The 13469-nt window shown below is 27.2% G+C and overlaps 2 protein-coding genes across 2 annotated transcripts; both read left to right on the forward strand.

The window, feature by feature from the left end:
* Positions 1-2213: 2213 nt before the first annotated feature.
* LOC110810419 (agamous-like MADS-box protein AGL62) lies at positions 2214-3178 on the forward strand. The gene is made up of 2 exons (XM_022036607.2): positions 2214-2536; positions 2613-3178. The coding sequence occupies exons 1-2, from the start codon at positions 2216-2218 to the stop codon at positions 3000-3002; spliced, it is 711 nt and encodes a 236-aa protein (XP_021892299.1). The 5' UTR covers positions 2214-2215; the 3' UTR covers positions 3003-3178.
* Positions 3179-9618: 6440 nt separating this feature from the next.
* On the forward strand, positions 9619-10383 carry LOC110810418 (agamous-like MADS-box protein AGL62). Its single transcript, XM_088206419.1, has 2 exons — positions 9619-9939; positions 10014-10383. The coding sequence occupies exons 1-2, from the start codon at positions 9619-9621 to the stop codon at positions 10302-10304; spliced, it is 612 nt and encodes a 203-aa protein (XP_088062545.1). The 3' UTR covers positions 10305-10383.
* Positions 10384-13469: the final 3086 nt, after the last annotated feature.

Genomic DNA, 13469 nt, shown 5'->3' on the forward strand with positions numbered 1-13469 from the left:
ATTAATTAATCAAACGATACATATACATCAATTATAAAATAATATAAAAAATATATCGAGTGTTCAGATAAATAATTGTTCATATTAGTCATAAAGCCCAATCTAGTGACTCCAAATAAATAAATAATTTATAAAAAATTTATCTTGGATAGTGCAAAATGATAAAGCCCAATTTAGTGACTCCAAATGAATAAATAATTAAAATCAAAAATTTTATATGAAGAAATTATCTAACTTAAACTATATATTGAATAGTGCAAAACGATAATGTCCAACTTGATGACTTCAAATGAATAAGTAATAAAAATTAACAAATTTATATAGAAAATTCACCTAAATCAAGTTATATGTTTGGACAGTGCAAAAATAATAAAGTCCAACCTAGTGATTTCAAATGAGTAAGTAATTAAATCTAAAATATTTATATAGAAAATTCATCTAAATCAAGTTATATGTTGGACAGGGTAAAATGATAAAGTCCAACCTAGTGACTCCAAACTAGCAAGTAATTAAACCTAAGAAATTTATATAGAAAATTCAACTAAATAAGTTATATGTTTGGACAGTGCAAAAATGATAACATCCAACTTGGTGACTTCAAATGAGTAAGTAATTAAATCTAAAATATTTATATAGAAAATTCATCTAAATCAAGTTATATGTTGGACAGTGTAAAATGATAAAGTCCAACCTAGTGACTCCAAACGAGCAAGTAATTAAACCTAAGAAATTTATATAAAAAATTTAACTAAATAAGTTATAGGTTGAATAATGCAAAATTTTAAATCAATAAAGAAATTAAGTAATATTCTGGGAACATAATTTATTGAGAGTACTTATCTAAATATGTAAATATATCTATATATTTGAAAATATATATTCCAAGTAGGAATAATATCTTAATTAGGCATTAATAAACGTTAATTTCTTCATTTATGTGAGATATAATTTAAATAAAAATTCCTTACAATTACCTATTTTCTAACAAACTTTATTCAATTATACGAGATATAAATTACATAAAATATTTTATATTAGGACCAAACTGTATTAAATAGAGAATTTCAATCAAATGGAGCATAGAAATTGGATTTGGTTTAAGCCGACGTAAGTTGAAGTGCTTTACCAATTAAAAGCTCGACTTGAGAGGGGGAAAAGAAGAAGAAAGCACTCAACCCTTCGAAGAAAATTCTAACAAAAATATAAAGAAAAAAAAAAAAAAAACTGATTCGAAGGAAAATTTCATTCTGTCGATTTTAGATTAACATCCTAACAGGATTAGAATTTATCATGGGACATGAATTACAGTTTAAGAGTTGGATTTAATTACATAAATTTCTAGTTTAATTGAATATCACATGCAATTAAATTAGGATGTTATTCTTATGAAGGCTAATCTATTGTCACAATTAAATTTAAATATTTAAAATTTTAAATTTTAACATAACCCAATTTATAGGTATAAATAGAAATCAAATTTTCTCATAATGTTGTATAATTGATCAATTTAAGTTTAATTTGTGACCTAGGTCCTTCCCTAGTGCTTATAAATAAAATTAAATTCTTCCATGGTACTAATGATCAATTAATTTATAAAATATTCATCAAAGTTTTTAAAATTTTAATATATATTATTTTTACTTTAACATAAATTATCTAAAGAAAAATATTTTTTTTAATTCAATAAAATAAATCATAGTCTTTTTTTCAATTGCGTAAGTTATTGAGAAAGTGATTGAATTATCGTGTTTTTTAACAAAGGGCAAATAAATATAACTAGAAGTAGCTCTCTTACCTTTCGAATCTAAAATTAACATGTACAAGGAGAAGATATATATGTGTGTGTATAGTGTAAAAAATGACAATTTTCTAGAAGGTCAAAGTCTCATGTATATCTCTCCACCCATATATCTATATATGTTAAGAAAATGATGATTTGGCAAATTATTTAAGAGTATGCCTAAAATTTAATCTTAATTGTCCAGATTTTTCCTACCATATATTTTAACAAGGAGGAGATTCTCAAGAAACCCAAAACAAGCAAGTTATTAAAAACATAAAAATCTACACATAATATCCATCTAAAATGTTAATTCAAAATCTTGAGTTCACTCTCCTATAAATATCACTCCTTTCCCCCTCTTTCTATACAAATTATTTCTCTCCATTAGTCTCTCTTTTGATTTCTCTCTATACATATTTAGTATTTGTAACCATGGCAAGGAAAAGTAAGGGACGACAAAAGGTTGAGATGGTGAAGATGAACAATGAAAGAAATCTTCAAGTCACTTTCTCCAAGCGTCGAGCCGGACTTTTCAAGAAGGCGAGCGAATTATGCACTCTATCTGGGGCTGATATTGCTATAATCGTCTTCTCACCGAGTCAAAAAGTCTTCTCTTTTGGCCATCCTAGTGTTGAGACTATTGTGGAACGTTTTATTAGTAGTAATCCTCCACAGGCTGCTTTTAAATCCATGAAACTCATTGAGGCTCATCGAAACGCCAATGTTCGCGAGCTCAACATGCAGCTCAGTCAAGTAATTTTGATTTCTTCCCTTTTTAATATAACGTTTTTAATATAAATAGTGTGTATTAATTTTATTATACATACAGATTTTGAACCAACTCGAAACTGAGAAGGAGCGAAGCGAGGAGCTTAACCAATGGAAAAAGGCCAATGAGAACCAGTGTTGGTGGATGGCTCCTAAGGAGGATCTAAGCTTGGCACAACTTTTACAATTGAAGGCCTCTCTTGATGAGTTGAAGAAAAATGTGGCCGAGCATGCTGAGAAGATTATGATTCATACCTCAAATAATCATCGTCATCTTCCTCTTCCTCATCCCCATCCTCATCCTCATCATCATCAGCATCCTTATCATCCTTTTTTTTTGGGAAGTTCTTCTAGTGGAGCAAGTCTTCCATTTGAGACAAAGCCTACTGGATTCAATTCAAGCACTGTTCCATTCAACAATCCAAGCATATTACGCCCACGAAATCCTTGATTTGGCCAAAGATTCTTCTAAGGGAACTTTTGTTGTTTATTGAAAATAGCTTTTAAATTTTTTCTACCAAGTAAATGCCTCAAGATTGGTATTTACATTATATTTGGTTTTAGGGTTTTAGCTTCTAGTATGAGTAAAGGTTTGGTCTAGATAATAAGAGGCATCTTATTTTATGTTATTTGTTTAAGTATCTTGTAATCGTTTAGTGATATTGCATCTTGTTCTTAATATAATCTTTCTTCCTTCAAACCCTCTTCGTGATTATATATGTATATATCTATATTTACTGTATCTCAAAGATTTTACTATACTAATTTTTTAATGTTGTGTTATGATCTCATTAACCGCTATCTATATAAAATGTGTTAATGTGTAACATTTTAATATATGATGAATTATGAGAATCTACCAAAATATTTATTCGTTTATATTCACCATACAAAATAAAAAACATGTTTATGTGAGAGATTAGTCTCTGTTATATATACATATGTGTATGTGTATGTATATATATACAATGGTATGTTATCTCTTATTTATTATGTACCATACCTTGAAAGATTTAGGCGAGTTTTCAACTTGAGGTAAGCGTACAAAAATTTTTTTGTTACGAAAAACTTTAGACTAGAGATAAAAATATAATTGCACAAGCATGAGCTTTTGTTCGCCGGAAAAATTTATGGAATTATTACCATTCACAAGAATTGTATTATGTAAAAAAAAATTATATATGACAGTGATAAATACTGGATTCGTTATAAAAAAATTATATTAGTTCAACTTTGAAAAGAACCCTAAGAAATCTCCATGCAGGCTTGTCTCGCTCCCCTAATCCACTATATGGAAACATATAAGCTCTTTGAGTAGGTAATAAATCTATTATTTTTATAAATTTATTAAGACATCAGTATATGTATCCGCGACTTTGAAGAAAACCCCTAAAAGATTATCCTACAGACTCGTTTCATTTCTTTATTTCATTATATAAAAATACGTAAACCTATTTGTATATATTTAAGAGAATACAAATTTCAATTGAGGTTATTCAATTAAAAGTGTGATTGTCTAAATTCTTTCATTTTGTTGGGTAGAGAAGATTGTCGAAATCAATGAAGAAGTGAATGTAGAAATTTAGTTAGATAAACCAAAAATTTTGTTGGGTAGAGAAATCCCTTATGGAAACACATTTTAAGTTCCTATGGATTCCAATAACCAATCAATAAGTTTGGATTAACGAAGAGGAGATTAATAGAGAATATGAGCACTCATCAAGAGCATTAAGAAAAACAACTTCCTATCGAAGACAACACATTATGGTGAAAGATTGAGCGTAATCAGAATAATTATATAGAAAGGCTTCAGTAAGAGCATTTATGCCTAAGGTTGAGAAGAGGAAAATGGTTGTTGAAGAATTTTGAGAAAGGCATATGAAACATGGGAAAGTTCTTGTAGGGTTTTATGCTCAATTTTGTATACTGAGCTTTTTTCTCCTCTTAATTTTTATATTACTTTTATATTTCCTCTTAGTATGCTAAACCTAGGGAGGGATTTATACAGTAAAATAGACATTTAAAATAAGTAAGGTGGTAATTGTATGATATTCTGTACTTTAGAAATTTTTTTGTCCAAATTTTAAATTATTTTACATATAATAAGTTAAACTTTATGATAGTTTTGTAATTTTACTATAATTTCATCACCGGGTTTATAATTTCTTTATTACTAATTCATTATTCATGTGTGGAGAAATATGAAAAATATTTTCATTATCTTCTCGAATTTGACATATACACTAGGAAGTATATCACTAATTATATAATCTTCTAAATTGATATGTGTTATTCAAATTTTACTTATTTACGGATAAATGTAGACACTATTTTCATTATCTCATTAATTTTGATATGCAAGAAAGCATGGCTGCTAATAACTCTAAGAAGTGCCATCTCATATCGTTCTACAAGGATGATTTAGAAATAGGTAAATGTTGTATAAAATTACAGATGATATTATCTTAACCTTCAAGATTTTTTTTTACCATATATTTTGATGAGGAGATTGTAAAAAATTCCAAACAAATAAGTCACTAAAGACTAGACATTTATATAGAAAATCTACTTAAATCAAGTTATCTGTTGGATAATGTAAAATGATAATATCCAACTTGGTCACTCTGAGTGAAAAGTTATTAAAGCCGAGAAGTTTATATAAAAAAATTCATCTAAATCAAGCTCCATGTTAGATAGTGCAAAACAATAATGTCTAATTTGGTGATTCCAAATGAGTAACTAACTAAAACTAAAAAATTTATATAAAAAATTCATCTAACTCAAGTTATATGTTGAATAGTACAAAATGATAAAACTCAACTTGGTGATTCAAAATGAATAAGTAATTAAAATCAAAAAAATAAAAATTATAAAAAAATTATCTAACTCAAGCTATATGTTGGATAGTACAAAATGATAATATCCAACTTGATGACTTCAAATGAGTAAGTAATTAAGATTAAGAAAGAAAATTTATCTAAATAAAGTCATATATTGGACAATGCAAAGTGATAAAATCTAACCTGGTGACTCCAAACGAGTAAGTAATTAAATTTAAGAAAATTATATAAAAAATTCATCTAAATAAATTTTATATTGAATAATGCAAAATTATAATATTCAATCTGGTGACTCCAAACGAGTAAGTAATTAAAATTAAGAAATTTATATAAAAAATTCATCTAACTCAAGCTATATGTTGGATAGTAGAAAATGATAAAGCCCAACCTGGTGATTCTAAATAAATAAATAATTAAAACAAAAAAAATTATAAAAATTTTATCTAACTTAAGTAAGCTATATCTTGAATAGTGCAAAATGATAAAGCCCAATCTAGTGACTTCAAATGAATAAATAATTAAAATCAAAAAATTTATGTGGAAAATTTATCTAACTTAAACTATATATTGAATAGTGCAAAACGATAATGTCCAACTTGATGATTTCAAATGAATAAGTAATAAAAATTAACAAATTTATATAGAAAATTCACCTAAATTAAGTTATATGTTTGGACAGTGCAAAAATGATAAAGTCAAATCTAGTGACTTCAAATGAGTAAGTAATTAAATCTAAAACATTTATATAGAAAATTCATCTAAATCAAGTTATATGTTGGACAGTGTAAAATGATAAAGTCCAACCTAGTGACTCCAAACGAGCAAGTAATTAAACCTAAGAAATTTATATAGAAAATTCACCTAAATCAAGTTATATGTTTGGACAGTGCAAAAATAATGAAGTCCAACCTGGTGACTTCAAATGAGTAAGTAATTAAATCTAAAACATTTATATAAAAAATTCATCTAAATCAAGTTATATGTTGGACAGTGTAAAATGATAAAGTCCAATCTAGTGACTCCAAACGAGCAAGTAATTAAACCTAAGAAATTTATACAGAAAATTTAACTAAATAAGTTATAGGTTGAATAATGCAAAATTTTAAATCAATAAAGTAATATTTTGGGAACATAATTTATTGAGAGTACTTATCTAAATATGTAAATATATCTATATATTTGAAAATATATATTCCAAGTAAGAATAATATCTTAATTAGGCTAATTTCTTCATTTATGTGAGATATAATTTAAATAAAAATTCCTTACAATTAGACAAATTTGGGCCCAAACCTTAATAAATAAATAAATAATTTCAGTCAAATGGATTATACGAATTGGCATACATTATAGCATGGTATAATTAAAATGCGCCCAATCAAAAAAAGGAAAATTAAACTGATTGTAAGTCGTCTTCTAGCAGTACTTAATTAAATATGATTAACGCCCTAATAGGATTAGAATTTCTTATTAGTAAATATTTTATTGAGAATACTTAAGTAAATATGTGAAATTATCGATCTATTTGGAAATATATATATATATATATATATATATATATATATATATCCCAGTTAAGGATAAAAGCTATAATTAGTTAAGAATGTAATTGTTCATTGAACCCTTTTAAAAATTAGAAGTACCAGTTTGAAATTTTAAACTTATGATTGCAAACCCAATTAATTGTCGTAGAAATATTTGTTTACTTAGTAAAAAAATATAATAAATTTTTTGAAAGTTAGTTTAATTTAATTACTACAATTTTAGCAATACATTATGAGAAAGGTTTTCAGTTCACACTTACTAAAATATTATAGGTTATTTTCTATTAAACTTTATTTAATTACGTGAAATATAATTTAAATAAAAATTCCTCAAAAATACATAAAAGATTTTATAATATAACCAGACTGTATTAAATTGACAATTTCAATCAAATTGATCATAGAAATTGAATTAGGCTTAAGCCGGCCTAAGATTTCAAAGAAAATTTTTATTATGTCAGTTTTAGATTAACATCCTAATAGGATTAGAATTTATCCTGTCGACCTGAATTACAATTCAAGAGTTAGATTTTATTACATGAATTTTAAATTTAATTGAATATCATATGCAATTGAATTAGAAACTTTATTCTTATGAAGGTGGATCCAATTAAATTTAATAATTTTAAATTTTAAATGTGATCCAATTGATAGTTATAAATAGAACCAAATTTTATCATAATGTGGTATTAATAATTGATCAATTTAAGTTTAATGTGCAACCTAGGTCTCTCCTTAATACTTACAAATTCGTGGTGCTAATAATCTACTAATTTAATAAAGAATTCATCATAGTTTAGTATACACTATTTTAACATTTCGAAAAGAACTGACATGCTTGACCGTACAACATCGAGTGCTGTTTTGCTAGTACAATAGATAAAAATTATATCTACATATTAAATTTGCGAAAGTTGAATTGTGAAGAGTTAAAAGTTTTAAATAAAGTGCTTTTAAGATATATTTGATATTGTGTAAAGCTAGAAAACATTTTCAATATACAATTTATTATTGATTATGTTTCTCTCATTTAGTTTTAATTATTTTTATGATTTTTACTTTAATTTAATGATCATTTATCAGTTTTATTCAATATAAATATCAGTATAGCTTTTGTTATTTTAATTTTTGATTTAAAACTCTTTAAATAATATCACTACAAGAAAAACGATTAAAAAAAAAACTGTCACTACAAGATCATTTTCATTTGTATAGTTCCTTGAATATACCAATGTCTACATTTTTCATGGTGTTTCTAGGGTTTACACTAGCAATTATATAACCATTAAAATAAGTTATCGAATATTTACAAATAACTGAGAGTCATTTTGATTATGAAATTCAAAAATGAACTCCTACTACAAATAAATCACTGCCAAAGTCTAAGGTAAAACTGATGGTTGACACATGATGGAGAATGAAATTATGAGGACACGAGCGTTCTTCAGCCAGTGATGAACCCTAAGGCGTATAGATGATGACAATGAGGATGACGATGTCACGTTGAAGGAAAGGCAAAAGAAATGATAAACCTAGTAGAAATTTCGTCAAAAAAAATAGAAAAAAGAAATAGATGAACCACGAGGTTGTTGATGATAATGATCAATGATGATGGTATAATGAAATTCAATTAGAATTTTTAAAATATGCCTTGCTTAGGTTTGTCTTAATAACCCAAATGAAATTTGTTCAATGAAAGGATGTTCAATGGATGATGATAATGATGTATTTGATTTTAAAGATTGAATGGGCATGACTTTTTCGAGCTTAGGTTTAATGCAATAATCGAGGCCTTAACCTATACAAATGAGTAATGTTTATGTGTCTATCCTTAGTAGCGAAATTTTGTTAGTTATTAAAAGGGGTCATTACTGTAAGTAATTTATCTTCTAGTGAATTAATGATACCGGTTAAATTATTAACAATAATTTATTTCTGCTTTAAAAATTATTAAACTAATAACCTAATGAATAAATTTAATGCATGTATTCAATAAATACATTGTTCACATTTTGTAAGATCTCATAATTAATTATGTTCGTTTTATCCCTCTAAATAGTTAAAAAAAAAAAAAATTGAAAGTCTTATTTAACCCTTTGAAGGAGCATCTATTTTTCTCATAATGAAAATTGAAATTACCATAACAAAAAAGACAAGCTCATCTTTATTAACACAATAAAAGACATCACAGCCTTTTTTTTTTAATTGTGTAAATTATTGAGAAAAGTGATTGAGTTATTGTTTCTCCTAACAAATTAGTAAAAGTAATTATATTACCTTCTCAATCTCAAATTAACATCTACAAGGAGAAAAAATATATGTATATAATGTAAAAAATGACAATTTTAAAGAAGATTATGTTTTGATGTATATCTATCTATCCATTTAGTTATATATGTTATTAAAAATATGACTTGACAAATTGTAAAAGAGTAAAATTTAACCTTAATTGTTCAGATTTTTCGTACCATATATTTCAATTAGGAAGAAATTCTCAATCAACTCTAAACAAGTAAATTATTAAAAAATGAAAATCTACCCAGGATATCTACCCAAAATGCCAATTCAACACCTTGATTTGAGTATTCTATAAATATCACTATTTTTCCTACTCTCTACACCAATTATTTCTCTCCAGATCTCTCTTTTCATTTCTCCCTACACATATTCAATCCTTGTAACCATGGTAAGAAAAAGTAGGGGACGACAAAAGGTTGAGATGATGAAGATGAACAATGAAAGCAATCTCCAAGTCACTTTCTCCAAACGTCGAGCTGGACTTTTCAAGAAAGCGAGTGAATTGTGCACTTTATGTGGGGTTGATATTGTTATTATCGTCTTCTCACCCGGCCGAAAAGTTTTCTCCTTTGATCATCCTTGTGTCGAGACTATAGTGGAACGTTTCATTAGTGGCAATCCACCACAAGTCATTTCCAAAACTATGAAACTCATTAAGGCTCATCGAAACGCTAGTGTTCGTGAGTTCAACATGCAGCTCACTCAGGTTATTTTGATTTCTTTCATTTCTAATATAATATTTTTGTTATAAAATATATATTAATTCTACTATATATACAGATTCTTAGCCAACTTGAAATCGAGAAGAAGCGAAGTGAGGAGCTCAACCAGATGAAAAAGGTACATGAGAACCAATGTTGGTGGATGGCTCCCAATGAGGATATGAGCTTGGCACAACTTCAACAATTAAGGGCCTCTCTTGATGAGCTGAAGAAGAATGTGGCTAAGCATGCTGAGAAGATTGTGATTCATGCCTCAAAAAATCATCTTCATCTTCCTCCTCCTCATCCTCATCATCCTTTTTTTATTTTTAAAGTTCTTCTAATGGAGCAGGTCTTCCATTTGAGATAAGACATGTTGGATTCAATACTAGCGTTGTTCCATTCAACAATCCAAACATGATGCCTACAGGGAATCAGGGATTTGGCCAAGGATTCTTTTAAGTGAACATTTGTTTTCTATTTAAAATAGCATTTTAATTTGTTCTATATAGTAAATGCTTCATGATTGGTCTTTAGGATATGTTCAATTTTAGGGTTTTAGCATCCAGTATGAGTAAGGGTTTTGTTTTAGAAAATAAGAGGCATCTTATTTTATGTTATTTATTTAAATATTTTGTAATCCTAATAAGTGATATTGCATCTTATTCTTAATATAATCTTTCTTTGTTCAAATCCTTTGTGCATGATTATATATATATTACTATATTTCAAAAATTCTACTACGTCATTTTTTCAACGTGTTGTGACGCCATTAACGGGTACTTATATCACATATCTTAATATGTATCATATTCATAAGCTAAAATAATTTGTTAATTAAGAATAAATGTCTTTAACTAATTTAATTAAATTTTGCCAAATAATTTTTTTGTCCTATTAATCTAACCACAGTTCTAATGCTTGCTACGATAGTATTTTTCATGAGATAAAATCTTCAATACTTATAGATTTTTTTAGTGTGAATTGTATTCAAATTATGTTCCTACACAAGCAGATTTTAAAATAATTTTAATCATATAAATGCATTTGTTAGGTAATCTTACCATAAAATAAAATTAATAGGTACATGCATGAGATGTATCCTATAACCATTTTTCTGGCAGCTGTCAATGAATTGTCACGAGAAATTACAAAATAATATATGATTCATTCCAAGATATATATTAGCAACAACATCATAAAGATTACTCCAAAATGGCCTTTATGATTCATTTAATTATATTGTGTAGATTTCAAAAATTATGTACATTGATTCAACGAGAAATATTCATTGTAAACGGACACTTTTATTAAGAGTTATGATATTTCTATGTTTTAACATTGACTATTACTTCAAATCCATTTACTTATATTCTATTTTTTTGAATGTTCGTGTCAGACTTGTTTTCTTATCACGTAAATATGAAAAGTACATGGATTTAAAATTGAATTATTACTCTAAACAATTTAAATGCATAGTCTTTTAAAAATATTCTACTTTTGTGAGCAATGTGGCATGAACTTTTGAATATATAAACAATATATTGGATATCTTCTTAAAATTCTAATTTTTTTTAAATAATCGATGCAACTTTATTATTTAATTTGATGCTAATGTCAAAACTAATATTTAAATTCTAACGATTTTATCCTATTTTTTTGTTAGTTTATAACACAAGATCGATAAGCTCATGCAATAACCTTTCATCTTTATTATTTAAAAAATTTTGTTCACTATATATCATGTATTTTACTTTTATGGTTATTTTTGTAAATAACCAACTTAAAAAGAAAATTTGCCTCAAATGATTCTTCAATTTAAAGTTATATATTGTACCAAACTTCTATTGTATCAGAAGTAAGAATGGAAGTTCTCTAAGTATATTAGTGAAAAAGTGGTGGATTCAGTAGGAGGCTCTTAAGGATAAAAGAAAAAAAAAATACTTTGGAAGAGATCAAAGGACAAGTGGTTCTTCTATCATCTCTCTCAATAAATAATTATCTTTCGAGTTTGAATACATCACTTATCTCGAAATAATTGAGAAGAAAGGGGAATGGATATGGCAAATTGTGATGTGCATGTCAACTAAGGAACAAAGCAAAAGTTATGACAAATAGGGGAGCAAAGAACTTTAAAGTTTTTATATAAAGAGGTGTGGCATGGAGAAAAAGATTTATCAACATAAAAGAGGTTTTTTGCTTTAGTAAATGTTGATGTTCTGTGGGAGAGAAATTATTATGTCATATGAATTGAAATATGAATTAGATAATTACATAAAGCAGAGGCAGTATGGGATTTTGCCTAGCAGTGGGGATTCTCTTTAGGTGTGAAAAAGAGATCGTGACTCGACGAATTGAGGAGATGAGGAGAAGAGATTGTGAGGAAATCCAACAAGCTTAGAAATAGCAATGCTTAGTGGATATTGCTTAACCAGAGAAAACCTATCATTGTTATGACTATTCCGATTATGTTGGCATTTTCTAGAGTTTGAGCCCTTTAAGGGTTGTTTCTTGGTGTGTCCATACTCTTTTCTCTTCTCTCTTCTCACTTTGGAATAAGGGTATGCAAACTCCAATATGAACCAAAAAATGAATCAGACCACACAAATGTTTTAGTCCTAGATAGGGAGACCAACAAGTTTAGTTCCAACTGATTCAGTCCTGGTCCAGGCTGGTAACAAAAAAACTTTAAAATAAAATTAAAATACTAAAAAATAAAAATCCTAACGATTTAAGACTTAAATTAAGCCCCCTCCACTCCTCCCTAGCTAAAATTTTGAAAAAAGAAAAAGGGAAAAAGAAACAATGAACCCTAAGGTTGTTGATGATGATGATCAATGGTGATGGTATAGTTGCCCAAAGGATGAAAATCCGAATGGAATTTTTAATAGATGCCAAACTTAGGTTTGTTTTAATAACCCAAATGGATTGGTTTAATGAAAGGATGTTGAATGAATTATGATAATGGTGGATTTGATTTTAAAAGTTGGATGGACTTGACTTTTTCGAGCTTTGGTTTAGTGTAAGTTATACAACTAAATATTCAATAGATATGAAAATTAGATAATTTGAAATTTTCAGTTGGTATAGGACTGTACTTATAGAGAAGTTGTATGTTGGTAAAAGTCATCCTATAAAAATGATTTCTATGTATAAACGACGAACTTTATGCTTGTAAAGATATAATGCAATAACCGAGGCATTAACCAATATAAGTGACTAATGTTTATATGTGTCTATTATCAGTAACGAAATATTGTCAGTTACTAAAAGTGGTCGGTAATATAAATGATTTTTCTTTTAGTGAATTTATGATAACGGTGAAATTATTAATAATAATTTACTTCTATTTTAAAAATTATTAAACTAATAACCCAATGAATAAATTTAATGAATGCATTCACTAAATACATGTTCACATTTTGTAATATCTCATAATTAATTACGCTTGTTTTATCCATATAAAAAGTTAAAAAATTAGAAGTCCTTCTATTTTAGCCCTTTGTAGGAGATTCTATTTTTTTTCATAATGAAA

The sequence above is a fragment of the Carica papaya genome, chromosome 6, assembly GCF_054855325.1.
Source record: "Carica papaya isolate Zhongbai chromosome 6, ASM5485532v1, whole genome shotgun sequence".
NCBI classification, from domain to species: Eukaryota; Viridiplantae; Streptophyta; class Magnoliopsida; order Brassicales; family Caricaceae; genus Carica; species Carica papaya.